The following is a 22751-nucleotide window of genomic DNA, read 5'->3' as shown; positions in this document are numbered from 1 at the left end:
GTTTTGACTCATTTTAGAAAATTGCTGTCTGGATCGGCTGAACTTCAAAGCAGAACATCGCAGTGCAGCATTTCCCTTTGAAGTGCAGCTAATCCAGATAGTGGGTTTTCTCTCCCCCCCTTTTTTTAAAGTAGTTAAAATTGGCATCTGACCTTACCAGTATTTCTCCTCACCCTCTGCACATTCTTCTTCCCTTCTCCCTTATTTCCTCGTCTTTTGACCTCCCTGAAAAATACAGCAATACTCACTATCTTGTTAGCTTCTGCATTACCAAAGCTAGTATAAAAAGGGTGGTTGCGGGAATAGCCTATATCAAGTCACGTAATGAACAGTGGCCAATTACTGCACATGGCTTGTCATAAAGTTTGTTGCTTAATTTTACCATCCAAGAAAAATAAAGCTCAAAACAAATCCCTTGTAAATGCTTGTGCTCAGAGTATTCATAACCACATTTCCATGGTTCTGCTAACTCATATTAATGGTCATTAGCACTGGTTTAAAAAGTAGCTGAGCTTAATAGCATTTCAAATTTAAGAAATTTTAAGCTGTTTTGTCACAGAAAGATCTCCTTCGCAGCCAAGTCAGGTAGGCCTTAAGAAAATGGTTTTACTGGGGAAGGAAGAAGATTACTACAGGCAAAGTTTCTGGCAAGGGGAGCCAAGGGTAAATGCAGTGCACTCACCAGGACAGGACAAAAAAGGAGCTAAGACCTGGTCGGTCAGGAGGGAATTCCTGCAGTGAAGTTGACCATGTTTCAAAGCAATCTCTTCCTTATGCCAGTTGTTGCCAGTTCCATGATGTAAGGGAGGCCAGGGGGAAGGGATTTCCCTCTGGAGAAATGCAGGAAAGTCAGTACATTATTCTCCTCTCTTAGTAAAGGGAAATCAGAAGATGTTTCTTCAAGTTGAATATAATCATGGTGCTGGCTGCTCAAATAACCACCTACTAAAGAGAAGTGTTGAAGAGACTAATAGTATTCTCTGTTACAATGGCCTGTCAAAAAGTTTTGATCTTGCTGAGAGGTACTGAATCCTGCTGACTCATTTTTGAAGATGACTTGTTAGATCCTTGCAGGAATAAACCTCCAAGGAGAAGGAAGCAGGCTGAACAGTCCTCAGGACAAACCTGGAGCAACAGGAACATCTGATTTTATAAATAAAAACGAAACCTGAAAAAAAAATGGGTAATATCTTGTCCTGGACAGTGTTTGTGGGTTGTATTCGGAGGAGGCTTATTTTGCCTGAGTACCTTAAGTCCTGCCAAAGCAATGCCACTTTACAGACAAAATGTGGGAGCAGGGTCCAGAGAACATGGAGAGCCACAGCACCTGCTCAAGCCACGTGCACAAGTAAGGGACATGGTTTTTCCTATTTCATTTTCAGAGCTCTGAAAATGGCATCCTCTCTCACCTCACAGGTCATGGGTGAAGGTAGCTGATGTTTGTGAGGCTTGGCAAAGAACCCCAGGAGGAAATTAACTGTTATTTCCCTCCTCCTAGCAGGGAGGAACAGTAGTAAGATTTATGTCCTTACACTGAACAATGTAAATAGGTGAAAGAGAAAGTAACTGCTTATTTTATGACTGTAGCCAAATGAATTAAAAACTACCATGCATTTTAACATTGTCATAATCTGTATTTGCAAGAAATCTGGACAGATGTTAGAGGTGCATCCTTTATTCTGACAATTCCCAACTTCTGACTGAGTGACTTTGCCACTCCCAAGATCTTTTAGCAATGCTCTCATCTTATACACACATAAGGGACGCTCCCATTTGTTAGTAAATGAAAAGAGAGATTATGAAGAAATGTTGCACGCTGTTCAAAATGCAAAGACAAAGCAAAAAAAAACCCACCCAAGCACGTGCTAGTACAAGAGGACAATTTAATGACAGCATCTCTCATTTGCTGAGAAATAACTCTGGAGAGAGAAAGGACTGGACAATGACCAGCATTTTATTACACAGGTCATGAGACATGTCACCTGGGTGATCTGTTCTTGTCAGGCAGTTCTTAATTAGAAAATTCCTAGAGAGAGCTCCTGCTCCCACTAGGTGCTTATTAAAATCGAAAGACAAGAGGAGTTAGTAAAAAAGCCTGAGGAATGGATGGAGAACTCAGGTTACGCTGGAAGGCAAGAGTCAGCTGCTGCTAGAATAGGGAGAGGCACTCAGGATGGGATGCTGGATTTTGAATGAAAAACTCTCAGTGCTGTTATTAGTGAGTATTTTTAGCATTAAAAAAATCTAATTGGATATATATAAATATTTTAAGCTTGTTTAAAAGACATTTTATGGTTTGCTTACAGTAATACTCCCAATCTTAATGTAAAACTTGCTATAAAATATTCAGCAGCCTTTTTATAACTAGTCTTAAAAACAATTTAAAGTCTTACTGTTTTATTTTTAATTATTTTTAAGTCCGTGTACTTTAGTCCTCAGATAAAGGGAAGAGGGGTTTGCAATTGTAATTGAAATTATATTCTGCATTATCTTCAGAGGCTTTGGTGAACTGAGTGTTGGGGGCAGAGAAAGGAATTTCCTCAGCTCCTAACTCCCTCCATTTCTGGAATTCTTTAATTTTAGCTTTTATTGCCTTTTTAGAGACCAGGCTAAGCCCTGTGTTTAAGATCAAGTTTACCATCACACACTAAATGTCAACTATATCCTCTACTGGGTATGTGGGATAGGACTGTAATCCTGCATTTGCTAAAAGATAGCCTCATTCCAGCAAGCATTTGTGATTTCTATCATCTGTGATCAAGAACTGCATTGCACACTGATTTTGAAGTATCTCTCAGATACTTTTAAAACTATGACCATAACCAGTTTTATATGCATTAAAAAATACTGTAAGTGTCACTAATCTGTAGCCTGTCTGCTTTGTAGCTAGTGTGGCTGGGGCTGAATTTCTATTTGTTTATTGATACCTTCTACTGGTATGAAGACGAAGACGCTTACGTTTATACACGGATTATGCTGGGAGTAAGTACAAGTTTGATTGTTAAAGGGCTCCACAAGAAGAATGTGTGCATAGTCTGATTTTATTTACATCCTTCATAATAATATTTTTGATGCTTCAACAGTAATTTTCCGATATAAGAGTATTATGTTAATATAGTATTTTCTTTCTTTTGCTCTTTTTATACCAAGCTTGTAATTTAATTTCTTTATACCGTTCTATGTACAGTCAACCCTGGCTTGGGCAAGAGCTTCTGCAACGTGCCTTAATTTTAACTGCATGCTAATCCTGTTACCAGTCAGTAGAAACCTTATTTCATTCTTAAGAGGAGCAAGCATTGTAAGTACCACTTCTCAAATAGCCATATTATCCTTCCTTTTTTATTTCCATAGTTCAGCAGTATTATCCATATCAAACATTTTCCAAGGAATTTTAATTTTTGATAGAGAAGTCTGTACACTATTGCCTAGTTATTACCATTTAAATTGTCAGTATTCATGACTGAAGGGAAACAAATGGCTTGTTTAACACAGTGCTCTAAATGCAACACTGATTTTGGCAGCCGCTGCATAGCATGGTGTCATGAAGTGAAAAGTGAGGAGCTACAAAAAAGGGATGTAATAACGCAACTTGGCCAAATGGAGAAAATACATATCCATCATGTGTATCCTGCGTAGCTGCAAAGTGAAAATTGGAAAGAGAAAATGTACAGATAGATAGAAGTGTCATAAGGATAATATGGACCACGTTTAAACCCTTCTGTCTGAGTGGCCACCATTCAGGTCTTCCTTTCTTGTAAACATGTGTTTTTGTAATGGAGTGGTCATCTGCTCAGAGGCATGTACATTGACCTCAGCACCACGGATAGAAAGTATTAAGGCTTTAGGTCTACTAGCTGTAGCTTCAACTTGCAGTGAATTATAATAGCCAGAGCAATTCCAATACCACATGTTTGGGTAAAAAAATCACTGATCACTTCATGACTTCAAGAACAGGAATGCAGAAATTGTAACATTAATTTATTTTATTGTAATCTGGTTCTTATTTCAGTCCTGCCTTTTTTTTCTTTTTCTTCAGAGTTAGAGTTACATTTCAAGCAAGTCTTTAGGCTAGGAATCAACACTGTTTTATAAAAGTTGCTTGAGTCCAGGAGCTGATCATTTAAGAGAAAAAAAGGTCCTGTTGGACTTCCGGATCAGTTTGTGAATTAACATAAAATATACGCATGCTCACTTAGATGCTGAGTCGGAACTCAGAGAAATAGAACTCTTCTCACAGACAATTAGTATTTTGCTCTTCTGGGCAATATTCTGCTCTTGAAGAGCATGGTACAGAGCAACTTGACTGGCTCAAGCACAGTCAGCACAGATCCAGTGACCCTCCAAGGAGGTGCTTTGTCTTGGCATTGAACCTTGTGGTGCTCCAGATTTTTGGAAGATTTATTAGCTGGGAAACAAAGTGGATAAATGCCAGGATCTTTGGCATGGCAATGCGCCAGGTCAAGTGAGCAATCCAGACACCCACAACACCATTCAGAGACTGAATTAGGTCCATGAGGGCTGTCTAGGTTCCAGCAGAGTGTGTTAGTTTTGGCTCACCGCAGCCCGCCCTGCCCCCAGGCTGGCTGTGCAGAGGCACCCAGCTGGCCATGAGCACGCCACCATCAAGCACGCCCAGTAATGGGAAGACAGCTCAGCAACACATAAGCGTGCAGCCACCTGAGGTCTAGACGGCCTTACCCTCCTGGGGTGTGCGTTTCGTGAAAGCAGGGAAAATGTTTTCATTGCAAGCTGGCTTTGCCAGCAGTTCAGATGTGCTCATGCAGCTAAACCTGAGATTGCAAAGCAGTGGTGGCCCAGCCTGGTGTCTGTATCCCAGCAAATGAGTTAATCACCACTTCAAGATAAACCACTCACAAATCACAGCTAAATGTAGCAGAGTTTTATCAAACCTGTTTTTAAGCCCCTTCATAAGCTTAAGAAATCATGGAGCGTCACTATGCTGAAAGGAGTTACCTGATCCCCAAAGTTAAGGCTAACCCAAAACTTCCACTGAATTTCTTCAACATTTAGTTTTTAAATATACTGAACTCCTTACTTCTCCACTCCAAAATGTGAGTTGTAAATAGTAATAGGAATTATATAAAACAAGTTCTGCTTTTTCACCAAGTGCTGTGGAGGAGCACTGAGGAGACAGCTTGACAAAAACATCGCATTTCACAAGATGGTTGCCTATGGAATAGCTGTAAATGCAAGTAAGCTTTTTTTTTTCCCTTCTTTGCCTTTGAACTGTTTTGAATTTCACAGTGATTCTGCCTAATGCTGTAATCCCCATCAGCTCTGAGACGTGCTATTTTAGTGCAATCATTTGGTGACTGCAGCTTTAAATATGTGTAGTAGTCCTATCTGATTAACCATTTGTAACCTTTTTTGCTTGAGAAAACTTTGACTGTTAAGTCGATAAACTTTCAACCTGGATAAGTAACTACTAGTTGCCATTTAGTTAGTGTGACCATCTTGTGTGCTCTTAACATTTAGTGTAAATAACTTTGATTAAATCCCTGAGAGTAGATGTTTGGGGAGATGACATAGCATTACAGTCAGATTTCCTAAGGAAATGGTGCTTACAAGTGACACTGCTCATCTGTCCACTGCTACATCTTCTTCAATAATTTTTCAACCAGGTAATAAATTTAATCTGAATTTGAGACAAGCAGCTGTCTCAAAAACAGCTAAATAATTTCCTAAATATTTTTATTAATAGATGATGGGTACAGGGAACTAATGGCCCCCTTGAGGGAAAACTGCATCTTGAGACCAAAAGTCATCTGTTCTGCTGGTCCTAGTGACTTACAGAGCTATAGGTGTTTGGTCCTTCCTGTTCCCCAAGTGGTTAAAGGACCTGGAGAAGACTGAAGCTTCTAGGAATTCAGAGGACATAAGGGGAACTGGAGATAGTGTGGGGAAGGGGGATGTGCAAAGAAGGAAGAATGAAAGGCAATATGAGGAAGGACATAAACATATAGAGATGGAGAGGTATCTGGGCCAAAGATTTCTCTTAGAAGACATGAAGGAGACACAGGAATTAATCAATCAGGGTTATTTGCAAGCATGGTAACAGTTCTACCCCAAGGCTGTCAGGGTAGACCCTGGTCCCAATATTTTTTTCAGTCTACATGAGGGAGCTGCTTTTGCGCGTATAGGCTGTTAATGTCCCCATGCAGTGAGAAAAGAATATGAAGTCGGGATTGCCATCAGGAATCAATAGCTAAAATTTGTCCTTTGTATGCAGTGCTAAAGAATTCAGAGGGGTAGGCTGGGGGATGAGAATGTGCATCTTATAGTGTATTATGATGATTTACCTATCTGTCACATCCATTCATTTATCAGAGTTCAGTTTCAGCATAAAGCAGATTCCTACAGAATGCAACACTGCTTCTTTAATTAACAAATCAACCCAGGAATGTAAATTAACCAACTTCTACTTGGTGTATAATTTGTCATGCTCCAAAAAGAAAGCAAAACTGCACAGTCAAACCTTTTATGGTTTTGGTTTTTACATCCATATAAAAATTTTTGCTAGTGCATTAAGGTGGACAATTTGGGAAGTGCAAGTCTATCAGAAAAGTGATTACTTTATGGCTCCAGTAATTCCAAGGAAAAAGACAGAGGAGCTGATGTGAAATGACAGAAAGCACCATTATTTAATTGTGTCACTCTCAAGGGAGAAAATGAGGGCTCGTTGTTGGGTTGTTATTTGGGTTGGTTTTTTTCCAGACTATAAAATGGACAAATAGTTGATGAGATATTTGAATAAAAAAACAAAATATAGGGAAGTCTAATTAACAAAACATGACAACTTATGAACTCATGCTTCCCTAACAGACAAATAAGAAACAACTATCATATCTGTGAAAACATTACATCGCTGTATAGTCAGAATTGGGTAAAGAATTGCCAGAAACTCAGTTGCCTGAAATTAAATTTCAAATTAATAAAAAAAATACAATCTACAGCACATATTGTGACAGAAAAGCAATGTTTCAGAGTAAAGAGGTACCCACAAGTATATTGAGTCCCTTGTTATAAAATCTAACAGTGCTAAAATGATGTGTAAATAGATGCCATTTTCCTCTCAACTGACACATTATTCATCCAAGTACTACCTATATTGCCTTTTGTTACACAAAAGCATACTCAACTCCTATTAGTCTATTGCAATTTATTAATTCTTAGTTAAATGAATGTTCTCCCCTGTATGATCAATAGCCTAAATGTGGCAGCAAGAAGTTAACCCAATTTGCAGATCAGATCAGTAAGCCTAGCCTCACAATACAAAATTGTAGACTCCTTTATTATTAAAGTAACATGTATTCATCTCAGCTTGCCAGGTGGTGTTATTCCAGCATATTTATTTAATAGCGTGCTAAAAATAGTCGGTGCAACATTAGTATTGTCTGGCTTCTAACAGGCAGCCAGCTCAGCTGAGGTGCGCATGGCCTTGGAAAAAGTACATCTGTACCTTTAATTTTTCATCAGCTCCAATACAAATTCAAGAGCAGGCTTTAATTGGTCAGGTCATAAAGGGATATAATTAGAGACTAGTGGAAGAGGGAAGTTGGAGGAAAGAGAGAGAGTAAACAATGCTATCTATAATCAAGGGCATCATTGAAAATTCAGTAAAGGGAATTCTGCTTAGTTTGGCTTCCTGCGTTCTGCATGCCTGTCTGTGATAAGAGCTGTCTGGGAGTTATTCACCCACTAATAAATCTTCCTTATAGACCCATAACTCTGCTAGAATAAAATCATAGTTTCATGCACTCTCAGTTTGATCAGTGCAAATCATTCTATGCTTTCTAATGCAAAAGAGACTTTCCAGTTGAGAGGCAGTTGTCTTGAAACCTAAAGATATCTACAAGAGATACTAAATAACATGTTGTACAACTCCTCCTTCTTACTGTATTGGTTTTACCCTATTAAGAAAGTACGTTCATACATTTTCTGAAGTGGGGAGTGTTGGGGGGGATGTTTTTTTTACTTTTACATACAGTGCATATTTTGAAGAACAAACTGTGCTGTTTTGGTGTTTGCAGAAAAGTTATATACATACATTGCTCCAACAGTCTTTGAATTATGATATGAATAAAGCTTAAGCAATTATGGGAAAGTAGGGGAAGGACAGCAAGGTTCTTTGTAGTGAGGCTGTTTGAAATGGTGGTTCCTGCTCCTTAAAAATTCCAGCAGTGAGATTTTCTTTAAAAACATGCAAAATGCAGACAGAGGTATAGTGATGCCAGGAGTGTTTGGCTTCTGACAAGCACTGAAAAATCTATAGCTAAAAATACTAGAAAACCTTTCTGTATTCAACCATGTTTTGGTTGTGGTGGCTATGTGAAGGGCTTTGGTGATCTGAGTCACATTTTTGTGTAAGCAATGAAGTTTTCAGGGAAGCAGATGCTTATCTTCAAAAGAGGTTTAGCTGATATCTCAGTGTTGTACTTCCAGAAATTACAGAAAATCAAATTTCCATTAAACTGCATTTTCTTCAGTCAGATTGTTTAAATCCAGACTTAGTGCAAGCACTAGGAAGGAAACTACATTAAATTAAAGATTATAAGCTTCCAGCTAGTATGAAAACTGGTCCAAGTCGTGTTCTTTGATGTTTATAACCATTCTAAAAAAACAAAAAATCCAATGCAAGTATGTGTGTGGTCACTGTTGTTGTAATTTTTACATAACCTGCACTTTTTTTAGTCCACAAAGAGAGCGTGAAGCTAAATTAAGGGTTCTGTGTAACTAGAAATGGCACAAGGCAGTGGGTGGCAAAAGAACTTGGTCGAGGGCAGAATTCCTGGTGCCTGGGTTAGCTGCTTGCAAAGCCATTCTCTTCACTGTGGGCAAAAAGGCCAGGATTTGACTCTTTGATTTTATCACAATGGGTTGGTTAACAAAAACATTTAACTGCTAGCAGCAAGCTCCAATTTGATTATTATCCTGTACAGGCATGCAGAAAAAGAGAGAGTGAAATCTTGTCCTCAGATAAACACATGCAATTCCTGTTTAGTTCAATGAGAGCTGTGCATGCTTCACTGAAGGCACAATTGGCTGAATAAGACTAACTAAATTGACCAGACTTTCAAGATAATTTAATTACATCTCTTTGTATTTAAGAATATGTACAGTAAACACCATGCTCTAATAGCAACCCTTTCCTCCCTCCCTCCTTCCAATAAAACCTTTTATTTGATCTCAGAGGTGGACTAAGATAGAACATCTCGGGGTCAAATACAAATTAATGTATGTTAAGTGCTTCAGAGGTTCCAGATGTTGTTAAAAACAACAGTCAAAATCCTTCAGTCTTCATGCACAGTTATAAAAAAGAACTTTCTTTAAAAGATTGCATGATTTATTCCGTACTTTATATTTGGTGATGCAGAATGAGGAAAAAATTAAACTGAAAATCCTGAGATGTAGTACCTTAAACTTTGCCCTCGTGGTTAACTTAGATAAGTGGTGCAAGGAAAAAAAAAACCAACTGTTGTAAGCTCAGATTTCAAAAATCTTGCATATTAATTTTGGAATTGCTTGGTGAAGTCTATATACTGCAGACGCAAAGACCTTCAGAAAACGCACTTTAGGGACGTAAAATATTTTAGCTAATGGCAACGTATTCAGTGCCAGACTTTTTAGTCTGCTGCAACTATTGTACATTAAATGAACCACACTGAAAATGGAATTAGATCTTTGCATTACTCTTACCATCCAGCTATAATTCATTTTTAGATTGCATCATTTTTTCCTAGCAGCACACAAAAAACCACCAGGAGTATTAATCTAATATCACTCTAGGCAATATTTAAGATCATGGGAGACTCAGGTAAACCAACATATTCAGTACATCATTAGTTTGAATGTTAATATTTTCCAGTGAATCATTATACTCTGTACATTAACAGCTACCACAGAATAGCTTGCAGAAAAAAAACCCAAACTTCTCCTGTTCACTCTGGAAGACTTCTACACTTGTAATATTCTCTGCCTGTTAGATGAAAGCTGGAGGGGATATCACCCAGAAGGGAAGATGTGGTAAAACCCAAAGAAGAAGGTATGATGATGTTTCCATTGACAGTAACACTTACAGTAAAGCAGAACAATATGCAGATGGACAGAATGGTATCCTTTAATAGCCTGCAGAAAAATCTTACTAGGTTAAGTTGCAGAAAGCAGGTCTCTTCTTCCAGGGAAAAGTTGCAATATGACTTCTCTTCATTAAACCTTAGGCTCGAGACCTTCTTGGGCAGCTGCAACTATTCAACACAGTTTTTCCTGTTCAAGACTAGAAATACTTTATTAGGAACTTGAACCTTCGTCCAGAAGAAACTACCATTTCGTTTCACTCTCAACGCTCAGCATATACCAGATAGCAAGAGGTTTCTTGTCATTGCTGACATGACTAGAATTTGTGCAAATCATGTACAGTCCTGCAATTTGAGGAAAGTGCAAGACTTTGTAGCCTTCTAAACAACAGAAATGTCATCATTTCACATGAAGACTTCACAATCTGCGGTATCACTGTTTGAAAAATCCTCGTGTTTTGAAGGTGAAAGAGAGAAAGTGTATTATGCTGTGAACATAGAGTCAAGCCTCCACCTCTAGTTATTGTTGCTATTTTAAGTGAGCAAGCAAAACCTGCAGTTTACATGCTGCAAAGAACCCTTGGTAAAACAACACTATGGATCACAACTGTGTGAAACTCATGTCGTCCCAGGGCTGTAGCGACTATTCCATCATATCAGAGTTATAAAGCGCATCCTCCAGGATCAGAGGACAAGAGGCCCAAGTACCACTACTGGTTGTACCAGTAATGACTAGCAGATGCCAAGATATAACTGCTTAGTTGAAGTCAACTCAGCAATTCGTTGTCAGGTTTTCCAACCTTTGAAAGTCTTCTCTCTTCTTTTCCTTGGTCCGGTACCGGACTACATGCAGCATGTAACTCCACAACCTACCGCAGACAGCAGTCTGTTACCCCACACTCCTGTCCTCCAAGTGAGCTCTTTCAGATGTCAGAGAAATCAGGTCCTCATCAAGCAATGACTTGGTTCCCTTCCAGCTGGATCTGATAACTTCCTTACCAGGCCAAAACATCTGTTCTGAAAGGAGCCCCTTGTAGGAACAGTTTCCCCCTTCCCACTCAGCACTTAGAAGTGCTGTTACACTTAAATACATAAATAGTGTTTATATACTGCTTATACATCAGTTGTACGCTGGGGAACAGATTGCCACAGCCCCCACACAGCTGCCATCTAAACCCTGCATCTCAGAGCCTCTCGGGCTCTTGAGTTTTGACAGTCTGAATCCACACTCTTCACTTGCTGCTTGTGGTCCAATGTAACCTTCCTCTCAGCGTTCCAGTGCTGCTGAGGTGCTGGGAGCATCCTCTCACATGCAAGCTCTGGGGACCATCTCCCACCCGATGCTGGCCAGGTTGTTTCACATGCAACATTTAATCCATAACAACACGTGCAGGACATGCTGGGCCACTGAGTCCAATACCCTCTAATGCTCACAGTCACGTCATATATGCTATTTCATAAAATGACCAACCTTCAGCTGAAAGTTGCTTAGATTGCTTGTTCCCATTATTCCGTTTATTGAAAGGTTATTTTAGAGTCTCATTCCTCTGATGGCTTGAATCTGTCTTCTAATTTCCAGGCTGATTTTATCTCTGCGCAGTTCATACCCATTTGGATTCAGTCTCCATTCTGCTGAAGCTATTCCAGCTTGTATAAATAATTTATTATTCATTGGGCCAAAGATTCAGAAAAAAATGGGAGCTTGATTTTGCAGTTTGGGTGCTCAGGATATTCACTTGGGATGCCTGTGTCAATAAATATTTCATTATTTTTATTAAGGGTTTCATCAGGAGACAGGTCACAAGAGAATAACCAGTCAGCTCAGTGAGTAGGACATGTGATTTGATTTAAAGCCCTACTTTAAATTTAATGTAATGAGGATTTTAAAATAGGCCTTTCATCTCCCAGTGAGTATCTAAGCATGGGGCAATGAGGGGAAGCAGGTGTTAGGGAGTGGCAGTGGGAGTCCCTAAGCTAACATTATGTTTTGAATGAAGTACAACTAACCACAGCACATCTACTGCTCTAGAAGGATCAACTCAAAAGAACAGGGTGAAAATAACCTCTCTCCAGGCTGGACACATGGGCTAACCTACTCTTGGGGGGAAGACTGTAATCTTCTACCTTTTTGCACTGGCTGCTTTAAGCACTTCTATGGCCAGCATCCTACCTTAACTCATATTCCCATGACCACAACTCCCCCCAGGTGCTGCAGAGGAGCCTGACTCCAGCATGTGGAGTGAGGGAGCTCACTAAGTGGATAGGCACCTAAAAGACTTAGCAATACCAAACTCCTTACGCATTTAATTCTGTTTTCAGGAAAAATCCACATTTTCATCTGTGATTACACAATGACTAGCACAGTAAGACAGTAGTTTTGTGCAAACAGTTACAATTTAAAAAAGAAAAAGAAAAGGAAGAAGAACAAAGAAGAAAGAGGAAAGAAGAAAGAAGGAAGAAGAAAGAAAGAATAAGAAGGAAGAAAGACGAAAGAAGAACAGAAAAAAGAAAAATGAAAAGAGAAAAAAAGGAAAGAAAAAAGAAGGAATAAGAAACAAGAAAGACAGAAGAAAAGAGAAGAAAGAAAATGAAGAGAAAAAAAGGGAAAAAGGAAAAAAGGAAAAAATCTTTTGAGACAATATTGTTCAAGGAAGCAGATCATATTTGGTTTACTACAAATACTGCCTTTCAGAAAGGTTTTTTAAAGGGTCAGGGACAGGAACAGATACACACTGAAGAAGAAATGATAATGGAGAGCTAATTACAAAAACATATAATAGCTTTTCTGTAAACATATAATTGTTTTTATTGTCATTTTTTCATCCTTTGCTGTTTAATATTTTACAATAATTGCAACTTTCCTGTAATAGATTTGAGATTCTCTCATATTAAAAACCAAGACTTTGCACCTAGCATCATTATGACTTTATGTCAGCCAATAATAAAACAAAGTCCTTCCTTTTCACCTCTTTTGAAATTATCATCTTTCCACTCAGGAAAAGAATTACAGGGGAGTTCTTTCTTCACTCTAAGGCATTTTTCTAAACTGACCATTTCATATACCTTTTGGGAGCAGGCCAGAAGTAGAGGCAATATATGATGCTCAGGGCAAATCAGATCTAACGCTGTGGATCAGACTTCCCCTTAAAATCATAGTTGCTGTGGCTTCCCCAGGCTCCACCTGCATAAACTAATGCTATAGCTACTTGTTAACGGGGTACACATTTTGGATGCAACTCTTATCCCTGGTGCAATCTGCAAACTGGTTTATGCCTAAAACAGACAAATTAGTGTTCTGTGCAGCAATATTAGACCACGGCGCATGCTAGTATATTAATAAAAAAATATGGATTTTTATTAAGTTTACCTCATTTTGAACAATTTGAAATCAGAAGCAAACACCTTTATATCACCCTCTCAAGAGGTCCTCCTTTGGTGACACTGAAGACTGCAGGGCACTTGACTGTAAACAGGGGAGGTGACCCTGGAACTGTTCCTCTCCTCTCCAATGTGAAGCAGTTGCTTCATATTAGACACATATTTGGTAAAATTTTCCTTTTAGTGTCAGCATAAACCATGCAAAGCTCTCAGTTTATGCCCAAGTTTTTCTAATAGCTCATAGTGTGCTAAATGAAGTTCCTTCTGGCACTGTGGACATGTACAAGTGTGTCTGTAATTTCACACCACTCTTTCTCTCACGCAGCCATCCATATTGTTGCCCACTTGATCAACATTGAGCGGTACCATACCAGCCAGTCAAAGGAAGCCGGGGAGTTACGGAATAAACTTTCTGGCCTTGGCAAGAGCCCAAATGAAAGCTACTTGAACCCAATCAGGACCTATGAAACGGTAAGCTGTCACTTTTTGGTTTTCCTCATCTAAAAAGTTTTCCTCTGTGGATTCTATTGTCAGTAAAACTGTATTTCAACTGTTTTTTTAAGCAGAGAGAGAAGGTGCTGCCAAAGGTTAACCTCAATTTCAGCTGAAAACACTTATTCAGAGCTGCAATTTTCAGGTTACTAAGCTCAAAGAAGTGTCTACAGTATTTTAATTAGTTTGTCAGGAGACAGTTGAGGAGGGATAAGGAGTATTGTGAACAGTAGACAGTGAACCAGCAAAGAATTTTAAAAAACTCAACTAAACTATCAATATATGGAACAAACAAAACTTATTTCCAGAGAGAAAAAAAACCCAAAACAATATCATATAGCAACATGTCTTTCACAGTTGCTATTTGTGTCTCCCCAAGGTTGTGCAGTATCTTCCCAATCTGCAGGTTGATTCTGCCCTGTTACATGTTGAGCGTGGCTGCCCAGGAAAAAGCAGGTGAAAAACTACCCGGAGGATTGCTGCATATAGGAGTCAGTGCCCTGGGAAGCTAGTGTTGGTGTGTGCTCTTCAGAGACAAGCAGGACTATGTGTACCTCAGCCCTGCAAATAAATGATCCTGCTTGCTTTGGGGAAGAAAAGTGGCTGTGTCTCCTGTCCACTTCCTTGGCTATCTCAAAACAGCATGGGTAGAGAAGCTATTCTTTATAATACTCATAAAGAAGAACAGACCCTTTCTACAATGCATGCATGTAAAACATGTAAAAATTGATCAGCTTTTTTAACTTATTCCATCATACATCCCACAGATGTTATTTGTTTGCTTATGTACACTGTTGTATAGTCCTCTATACTCCAAGACTGAAATGCCCCTGGTGAGACTCCCACACATATTGTTTCTGCTTTTCAGAACTCTCCCACATAGCTGGCATGCAATAAAGGCTGCATGAACATGGTCTGGGGCTCTTCCAGCCAGTGGTGTGCTCCACTGAAACAAGAAACCAAGTGAGATGATGGCTGGACAATTATCAGTAGGATTTTATAGTAGTTTTAAATTACAAGGCATTTTGTCCTATTTTTTCTAAAGGATTCTCAAGTTTGAAGAAAACCATGCAAAGGAATGGTCTCAATGGTGTGAACACAAAAGTCTTGATGAAAGTGTTGACAAAGTAGTTAGGTTTATCAGAACAGGACAGCAACCACGGACTAAGCTGCCCAGTCTTTCTGCACACCCAGTGCCAGCTCTCACCACATGCATGTGAGATGTTCCCCAAGAACAGAACAGAGCTCACAGCTCTGAACAGGAACCTACCAACTTTCAGTATGCATTTTTTCCTCCACTAAGCCTTTGCTTGGTGATATAACCGTGAGGTAGGCCTCTAATTAACATTAAGATCCTAAATACCCTTGAGGAGGAAGGCTAGCATCTTCTGAGATCCTTTCCCAGATTTCTCACAGTAATACACCCCACAATTAACAGCCTAGACTTTACTCTAACCTCCAATATTTATATTTGTTTTATCACCCACTTGTGTCTCAGTAGCTACACTCAGAATTAATAAATTATGAAAGAAAGCAAATAAAAGATTTCTTCTAACTTCAGAGAAGAAAGTTCTGAGAGCAACAATTCAGGCATTCTTTTCAGTTTCATCCTACCCCTGTAGTAGCAATGCACTAAGTGTCTTTGACATTTTTCCTTGTTTCATCTCAACATTCAAACTAGACACTGTAATGGAAATGTTCAAAATATCACCTAGATCAATCCTGTTAATATATAATAGGATCTGAACACACTCTTCACAGGCACCAATTTGAAAATGTACTGTGCACTGTCAAGTGTGAACATTTGAAAGAATTATTTTACTGTAAAAAGTGACTGTAAAAATGGCATTGTGGAATTTTATCACCTCTAGGATTTCCATATCAAATGAGAGCACTTCACAAGTACAATATAGGGTTTTTTTCTGCCAGTGTATTAAGCTTTAGAACCAGCTGAGGATCCAGAAGGCATGCTGAGCACCTTCATTCCTGCACATCAGCACTAGGAAAACAGATATATATGCTTTGCAGGCCAAATGGGGACTTCATTTACACTCTGCTGGCATATTTAGCTTGAGTTTTATTGTGTGTGTGAGATTTTTACTGCTATTCTTCACAATTTGCACTTTTTAACTGAGATCAGCATCTGACTGTTGTGTTCAAAATACATTTTCATTCTCACTTCAGTTTATTTTGGTGAGTTTAGACAGATGTAACAGACCTGTGGTGATGTCTGTGAGTCATGAACAAGGAGGAACATGTTCAATCCCAGCATATTAATGCTTAATCACTGACAAGCATAAAAATGTAAACAAAAATATGTATTTTAAAAAATAAACCCAACTATTACCTAATGCATCTCCAGGTAAAAGTAAGGAACAAATGTAAGGAAATGAGATATGCTGCCTAGGTAAATGAGAGCATGCCATTTTTATACACCATTTCAGGGCTGCTAAAAGCCCACCAACTGAAGTAAAAGAAGCACGAAAGAGCAATGCACCTTTATGGTTGCAGGTGTCTTAGCCCCTCACTTTATCACCCTCATATGAATAAGTTTTTTCCTAGTGCTGTTTTGCTTATTATTATTAAACCTCTAAGTTTAATCTTCTCGTTTCTCTAATAATTTTCCTTTTTTTTCTGAGCACTTTTACATAAGCAAAATAGATAAAAGTACTAATGAGACTGTTTAATGTCCTCCTTTCAATTCCTGAAACAAATAAGTGGCAGCAAATATTTACACATCTGCCTGGGATAAGCCTGAGTGGAAATAGACCAGAGGGATGTTTTTTCCATGTTTTTCTGTGGTAAAACGGAGGTTTGCCTTGCCTCCATGTCTTGTTCTGGGTTTTTTCCTATAATTAAATTATATCTTAGGTTTTGGCTTCATATATAATAGCAGCAACAGTAAGAATAGTAACAGCAACAGAAGTAGTGATAAAAATAACAATTATAACAACAACTACTACTAAAACCAATGAAAATGATAATACTAATAATGAATTCTTATTCTAGAACACAACAGGAGAGGTGCTAAACACCATAGCTGGAGTGACTGGAGTTGTGATAACTGTGGCTTTAATTCTGATAATGACTTCATCCACTGAGCTCATCAGAAGGTCATGCTATGAGGTGTTCTGGTATACCCATCACCTCTTTGTGGTCTTCTTCATTGGTTTAATAATCCATGGTATGGGGTAAGTGTCTGCATAAACTACATGGGGTATGTGTACACAGTTTGAGATGAAACACGATTCAAATTTATAATCTTGTGCTTTTCTACTAACAAACTGCTGGGCTCTTTGCGTGGAGACAGATTGTAAAATTAAATAATTTTCAATTTAAAACACACCACTTTTCTGAGGACTAAAAGTGTGGTTTAGTTTTTCCAACCACTCTTCTACCACCTCACAACCTGCACTTCATCAATGTATCAGTCCAAATGAACTGTCATTCCTGAGAACTGGGGACATTGCAGATTAGGAATCAGACGTTGGTGGGTTCAAATTAATAAGGGTTAGACCTTATGCTCATAGTTTTTGTAAGGCATTTTGTGAGAGAGCTTGCACAAGTTTGACAAGCTTACGGCATGTCAGCTATCCAGTGGTGAATCTTCCTGTGCCCGTTCTCTCCTACATCCATAAACATAAAGCGGTTTTGCCCTTCTTTCTCGGTGGGGAAAAGAACCCCAAATTTCCTCACCATAGAGGAATAGGCACTATACTAGGAACTAGGTTTAAATGACTACAGTAACAAGCCACTCAAGCTTATGACTAGCCCAGTCAGGTGGCGTTTATGGAGAGGGATGGCTGCCAGGTCACTGATTGTCTCCCTGTTCCTCAGCACAAGACGAAGGTCCGTTCTGTTGGTACAGGGCTTCAGTTCTCACACTGAGGGACAGCAGGGTCAGGGGGGCCTCCCTGAGAAGTTCAGGGGCTGATAAATGCCCTGTTGGTGCATGGTGAGGGCTAAAAGGTGCCTACTGCTGAAAATATTTCTATCTTCTGTCTCCAGCTCCACTGACATCTCGTTCTTCTCCCTTGTGTGCTTCCCCACATTTATTTTCTCATTTATTTGCAATAGCGTTACTGTGAATCTACAGCAGTGTATCTACATTCACATTTTAATTCAGATAGGGAATGCAGTTTTGATGCAAATCTTGTGGTCCTCCTCACCTCCTATTTTTTGGTTCATACCATGGTGCAACCTCAGGCTGCATAACACAGTGTTTTGGGATGAGACTACACTGACAGGAATGCACCTCTGTGTGCCAAGCACTAACAAGTGATCCGTTCACAGGACCAGACAAGACCTAGTCCTAAATCCTAGATAACCCTCAAATATGTACAGTGCAAGGCCCTCAACAAAGACTACTTTGCTCCATAGATCTTTTTCTGCTGACTACCGAGCGTACACATGGCCCTGAGCTGTTGTAAAGCTTTTCAGATCTAAGGACAGAGTCACTTGGTGTTATCATAATACAGTTTTTATGTCTGTTTCATAAAACATACAGATGTTATTGCCCACCACTAAAGTATGTATAGACCACTACTACTTGACAGAGAGGAAATTCCTGGCCCACAGCAGCGTGAGTGTCTGCCTGCTCCCTGGAGGCACACAGCGTCACCATCGGGTGGGGAACAGGCTGGTACAATGTTTTGTGGTGTGCTATTTTTCTCACCTCTTTCCTTGTGATTTGAAAGCTGCCACATTCAGTTTGGCTTTGATTGTTCCTGAAATTGGCCCAATTAATTAGTCCCAAGTTTCAGAGACACAGCTGCAAACAAATGCTGTAAACTGTATCCTGGCCTGATCAAAATGGCCCCCCTTCCCCTTTCTCTCTGGCAAATCTTTTAGAATCCAATTTCAAAGAACTGTAATGAACCCTTTAACCTTCAGCTTTGTAAGCTCCCTCTGCCTAGCCAGCTGATCGACACTCCTCAGCAAGAGACCTCCCCGAAAAGGGGACCCTTATTTAACAGCTCTGTTGACAGCATTCAATGAGCATGCCGCTTGCTCCAGGCTGGGAGTGCGGTGCAATAAGCCTGCTCCCCAGTGCATCCTTACCAACAACCCATTTATGAAAAGGGGTCAATACCCAAGGTTTCATTCACCTCCCACCTCTTCCTCCTTCCCAAGTGACTGAACAAAACTGACTAAAGCCTACCTCCTTTTCTGTCTTTCTGCCTGAACTTGTTGCAGACAATGACACTGTAGACAGGGAGAAGGCGGCAGCGCTTATCTCCTTGTCTCTTGTTAGGCTAGTGGGCAGGACAGACTAACGCTGTGGAGCCAAAGTAAGCATGGAAGGGAAAATTCAGAGAAACAATATGAAACAATCAGGGTTTCCCCATAAAAATCTTCCTTCTCTACCCATAATCAACACCAGCTGAAACCCATTTAAACTGAACAGTCAGGATTGATATGTTTGGGAAAATTCACATCATTAACATTCTCTGAAGTAAAGAAGCTAGAATTTAATATGTTTAGAGAGTACACATCTAATTACGGTCCTCCAACTTTATTTGCAGCTTTGAAAAACACATTTAGAAAGCAGCAAAGGAAAGAGAAGGTCTGTCACTGTTAAATTTTATTATTTTTCTAAACAATACCAGATGCTCATATACAGAGGAGGTCAAAGTGTCTGCTCCAAAGAACTTTGAAATCATTCTAATTTTGCCACAAACAGCAAAATGTACATTTTCTACGCAAGGACTCTCCACACTTCAGCTGCATTGATGTATACCAATACTATATCACACTTCTTGCATGTGGTCAAAAAGTCATGGCAAAGCTAAAGGAAAGGTAATTTGAACAAGAGAGCAGAATAGGATTGAAATGGCCAGTTCTTGAACTTTGAGTTATCTCTGAATCTGCATTTGACTACTAGTGCAAAACCTACAGATGCACAGAACCTTGCAAAGAAGCATATCACTGATGAACATTTTTGTTTTAAGTCAGCTTGTCCGAGGCCAGACACCTCAGAGTCTGCTGCTTCACAATGTCACTTACTGTAAGGATCACTACTTGGAATGGGAGAATGCCGCGCAGTGCCCTTTGCCACAGTTTTCTGGCAACAAACCTGTGGTAAGCGTGATGTCTGTCTTCTTTTTTTAACTTAATGTCCTTCTTTGGGAGGCCAAACATCTTAGGTAGTAGGGGGCTGGGGTGCATGCTAGAGATTGGCACTTGGTGTCATGTAGAGTAGTTTCACATTCCTGTTCCGTGACCTCTCCCTGTGCATTAAGATATTGATTTTGACCTCCTATATAATCAGTATAGACAGGTACAGATGAAGAGTGATGTGTAGAATTTTGGTGTTATTAATAAAAATTTTTATTTCTGGAAGATCCTTTAGTTAGGCAACACTCCTTTTGAAGGGTATGGATTTCAGAATTGTACTCTATTTAATTGTGTAGCTTTATTTTTAAGCGTTTAGTATCACCAATACCCTTGATATGTTCATTGCACAAACAGAGCCTCCAAGTGAAAACCTTATGAGGGCAGAGATACAGAAAATACAATGGAACTGTAAAGCTAGGGATGCAAATGAATCAAATGAATATTATTATTTTAACTAATAGTACTTTAATATGGATAGTCTAAATACCAAGGGAGAGTAAGTTGGAGATAAAATTATGTCCTTGCTTTGGGGCACATGCTTCATATCGTCCAGCCTTGATATATTAAGTTAGGTAAAAAGGAAAGGATTTGAAACAATGAGTTATGAAAGGGAAAGGCGAAAGGCAGGAAAAATGTCCCACGGAAGGGTGATTTTGCTGCAACAAGATTGCAAATCCACAGGGGGTAATTAAGTAGCAGACTTGTACAGTATGTCAGATGTCTAGCATCCAAACAAAATCATTTAACATTTACAGCTCAAGATTTAGCTTGCTCATATGCAAGTTTTTGTTGTTTCTTCCAAAAAGATAAAACATACCAAAGAAAATCTTATAGTAAGGGAGAAAAATTAGCATTCAGTGTCTTGTAGCTCTTTTAATGGCTGACATAGATTTTTCTTAAACTAAACTATTGTTAGCCACTATCCAACCCGCATATTAATGAGAAAATGAATGCCTCTCTAAAAATTTCAGCTACAATGTTGCCATAAAAATCAATACATGGCTACGCACCATGAATACAGACACAAGCTTGCTTCCAACAGCATGTCTTCACATCCATTATCATAAAGCTAACTGAAGAGAACTTCCACTTCTCCGCGTTAAACCTATTTTGCCACACTTTCCTGCATACCCAAGGCCATACTTGCAAAGTCACATTACTTTAAATAAATTGTGATAATACCATATGGCATATAGATCATCTATAAGAACAGTGCTTTGCTGGATGGGTAATGTGCTATGGTGTGATACCTGCTAGACACCGCAGTTAGCACAAATTCACTCAGAGGCTAAAAAGCCATGGTGAGGCTTGCACAGCACTGGCAGAGGCAGATGCGGGCATGACTGAGCAGGGAGGGGACAGCCTTGTGCACGTCTGGGATTGCATGAGGTGACACTGGGGTGCACGCTCCGCTGGCCACAGCTCCTAGGGGAGGCTACCACAGTGGAGCCCCTTTCTCAGTCATGCCACATCTGCTCCCCTGCTCCACATTTCAGCAGGTAGGAGCCCAATCTGGCTCCCACTGAGGATGATGAAGCACTTCTGTTGCATCTGGGACATCCGGACTTTTATCCTCACAGTCTCTCCTGAGCCATCACTGCCCCATCTCAGTTCATTCTCATTACAGGAGGAAACACCACTTGGGCAAGAATACTGATGTCCTGATTAGCAGGCCAGGCGCCGTGTTGCCTGGCAGCCCATCCCTCCTGGTAGATGCCCTGTTGTCCCAACCCAGCCAAAAGATATTTTGGATTGAATGCTCTGTCGCACTGGAGTGATGGCACATCTGAAATCTCAGCTGAGCTCTTGCACAGGGTAGCCTGCAGCCTTAACATTCCTGTCACATGCTTTTATTTACAGGTAGCACAAATGGAAGGGAGGAAAAACAGGTCTCATAATTATTTTGGCTTGATATATGCAAATATATTCAAGACATGTGAGATCACCCACTGTGCAGAGATACCTGTAGTATTTAGGGACAACGGATGTGTTGAGTTTCTGCTTTAACTGAGCATCTTCTGGCTTATGCTGGTTTCTTCCCATTATTAAATCATGCATTTTTTAAATTTAATTTTCAAGACTTAACCTTGGGAAATTGCCACTCCATCCTCTTAGCACTTTCTAAGGAAGGCACATAATTTTATGGCTTGCTTCTCATGAAAGATACTTTATAACCCCTGTTACCCAGCTTGCGGAGCAAAGTCAATGTTTCAGCAAGTAAAGTTACTCTTTGGAGATTTTAGAATTGATTGTGGAGTCTTCAGTTTCCTAGAATGAGCTGTGTAATTAACTAAACTAGAAATAGAACAGTATCTCCTATAGAAAAAAAAAAAATATTTTTTTTAAATCATGAAGGTTCAACTACATCCAATTACCTTAGTGCAACGCAGTGAAATCATCAGCTAGTATACTTGAATAGCCAAATATCATTGATTGTTATAGTGATCAGTACATATGATTAGCAAGTACACGCACAGCAATCATCTGCAATGCTTAAAGTATGACCAGTTTAGTATCCTAGATAAAAAAACCACATTTATTGATACAGAGACAGCTAATGCATTAAATGGAAATATATCCCATTCCTCTAATTGAATATTTGGGACTTAATGTTTTCTCATGCAGCATCAAAAAACTCAGAGCTGACCACAAAAGCTACTTCGATCTGGC

At 39.5% G+C, this 22751-nt stretch overlaps 1 protein-coding gene across 1 annotated transcript in view; it reads left to right on the top strand.

Moving 5' to 3' along the window:
- Window positions 1-2173: 2173 nt before the first annotated feature.
- Window positions 2174-22751, top strand: part of NOX3 (NADPH oxidase 3) — a 39170-nt gene continuing 18592 nt past the window's right edge. The window contains exons 1-7 of the mRNA XM_064448616.1: window positions 2174-2218; window positions 2887-2982; window positions 3188-3298; window positions 5129-5213; window positions 13798-13943; window positions 16974-17155; window positions 19916-20045. Coding sequence (XP_064304686.1) covers window positions 2174-2218; window positions 2887-2982; window positions 3188-3298; window positions 5129-5213; window positions 13798-13943; window positions 16974-17155; window positions 19916-20045 — 795 coding nt within the window. The remainder of the gene's footprint in view (window positions 2219-2886; window positions 2983-3187; window positions 3299-5128; window positions 5214-13797; window positions 13944-16973; window positions 17156-19915; window positions 20046-22751) is intronic.

This window comes from Phalacrocorax carbo, chromosome 3 (assembly GCF_963921805.1).
Source record: "Phalacrocorax carbo chromosome 3, bPhaCar2.1, whole genome shotgun sequence".
NCBI lineage: Eukaryota > Metazoa > Chordata > Aves > Suliformes > Phalacrocoracidae > Phalacrocorax > Phalacrocorax carbo.
Note: the sequence above shows the minus strand (reverse complement) of the source record. Positions and strands in the feature narration are given on the sequence as shown.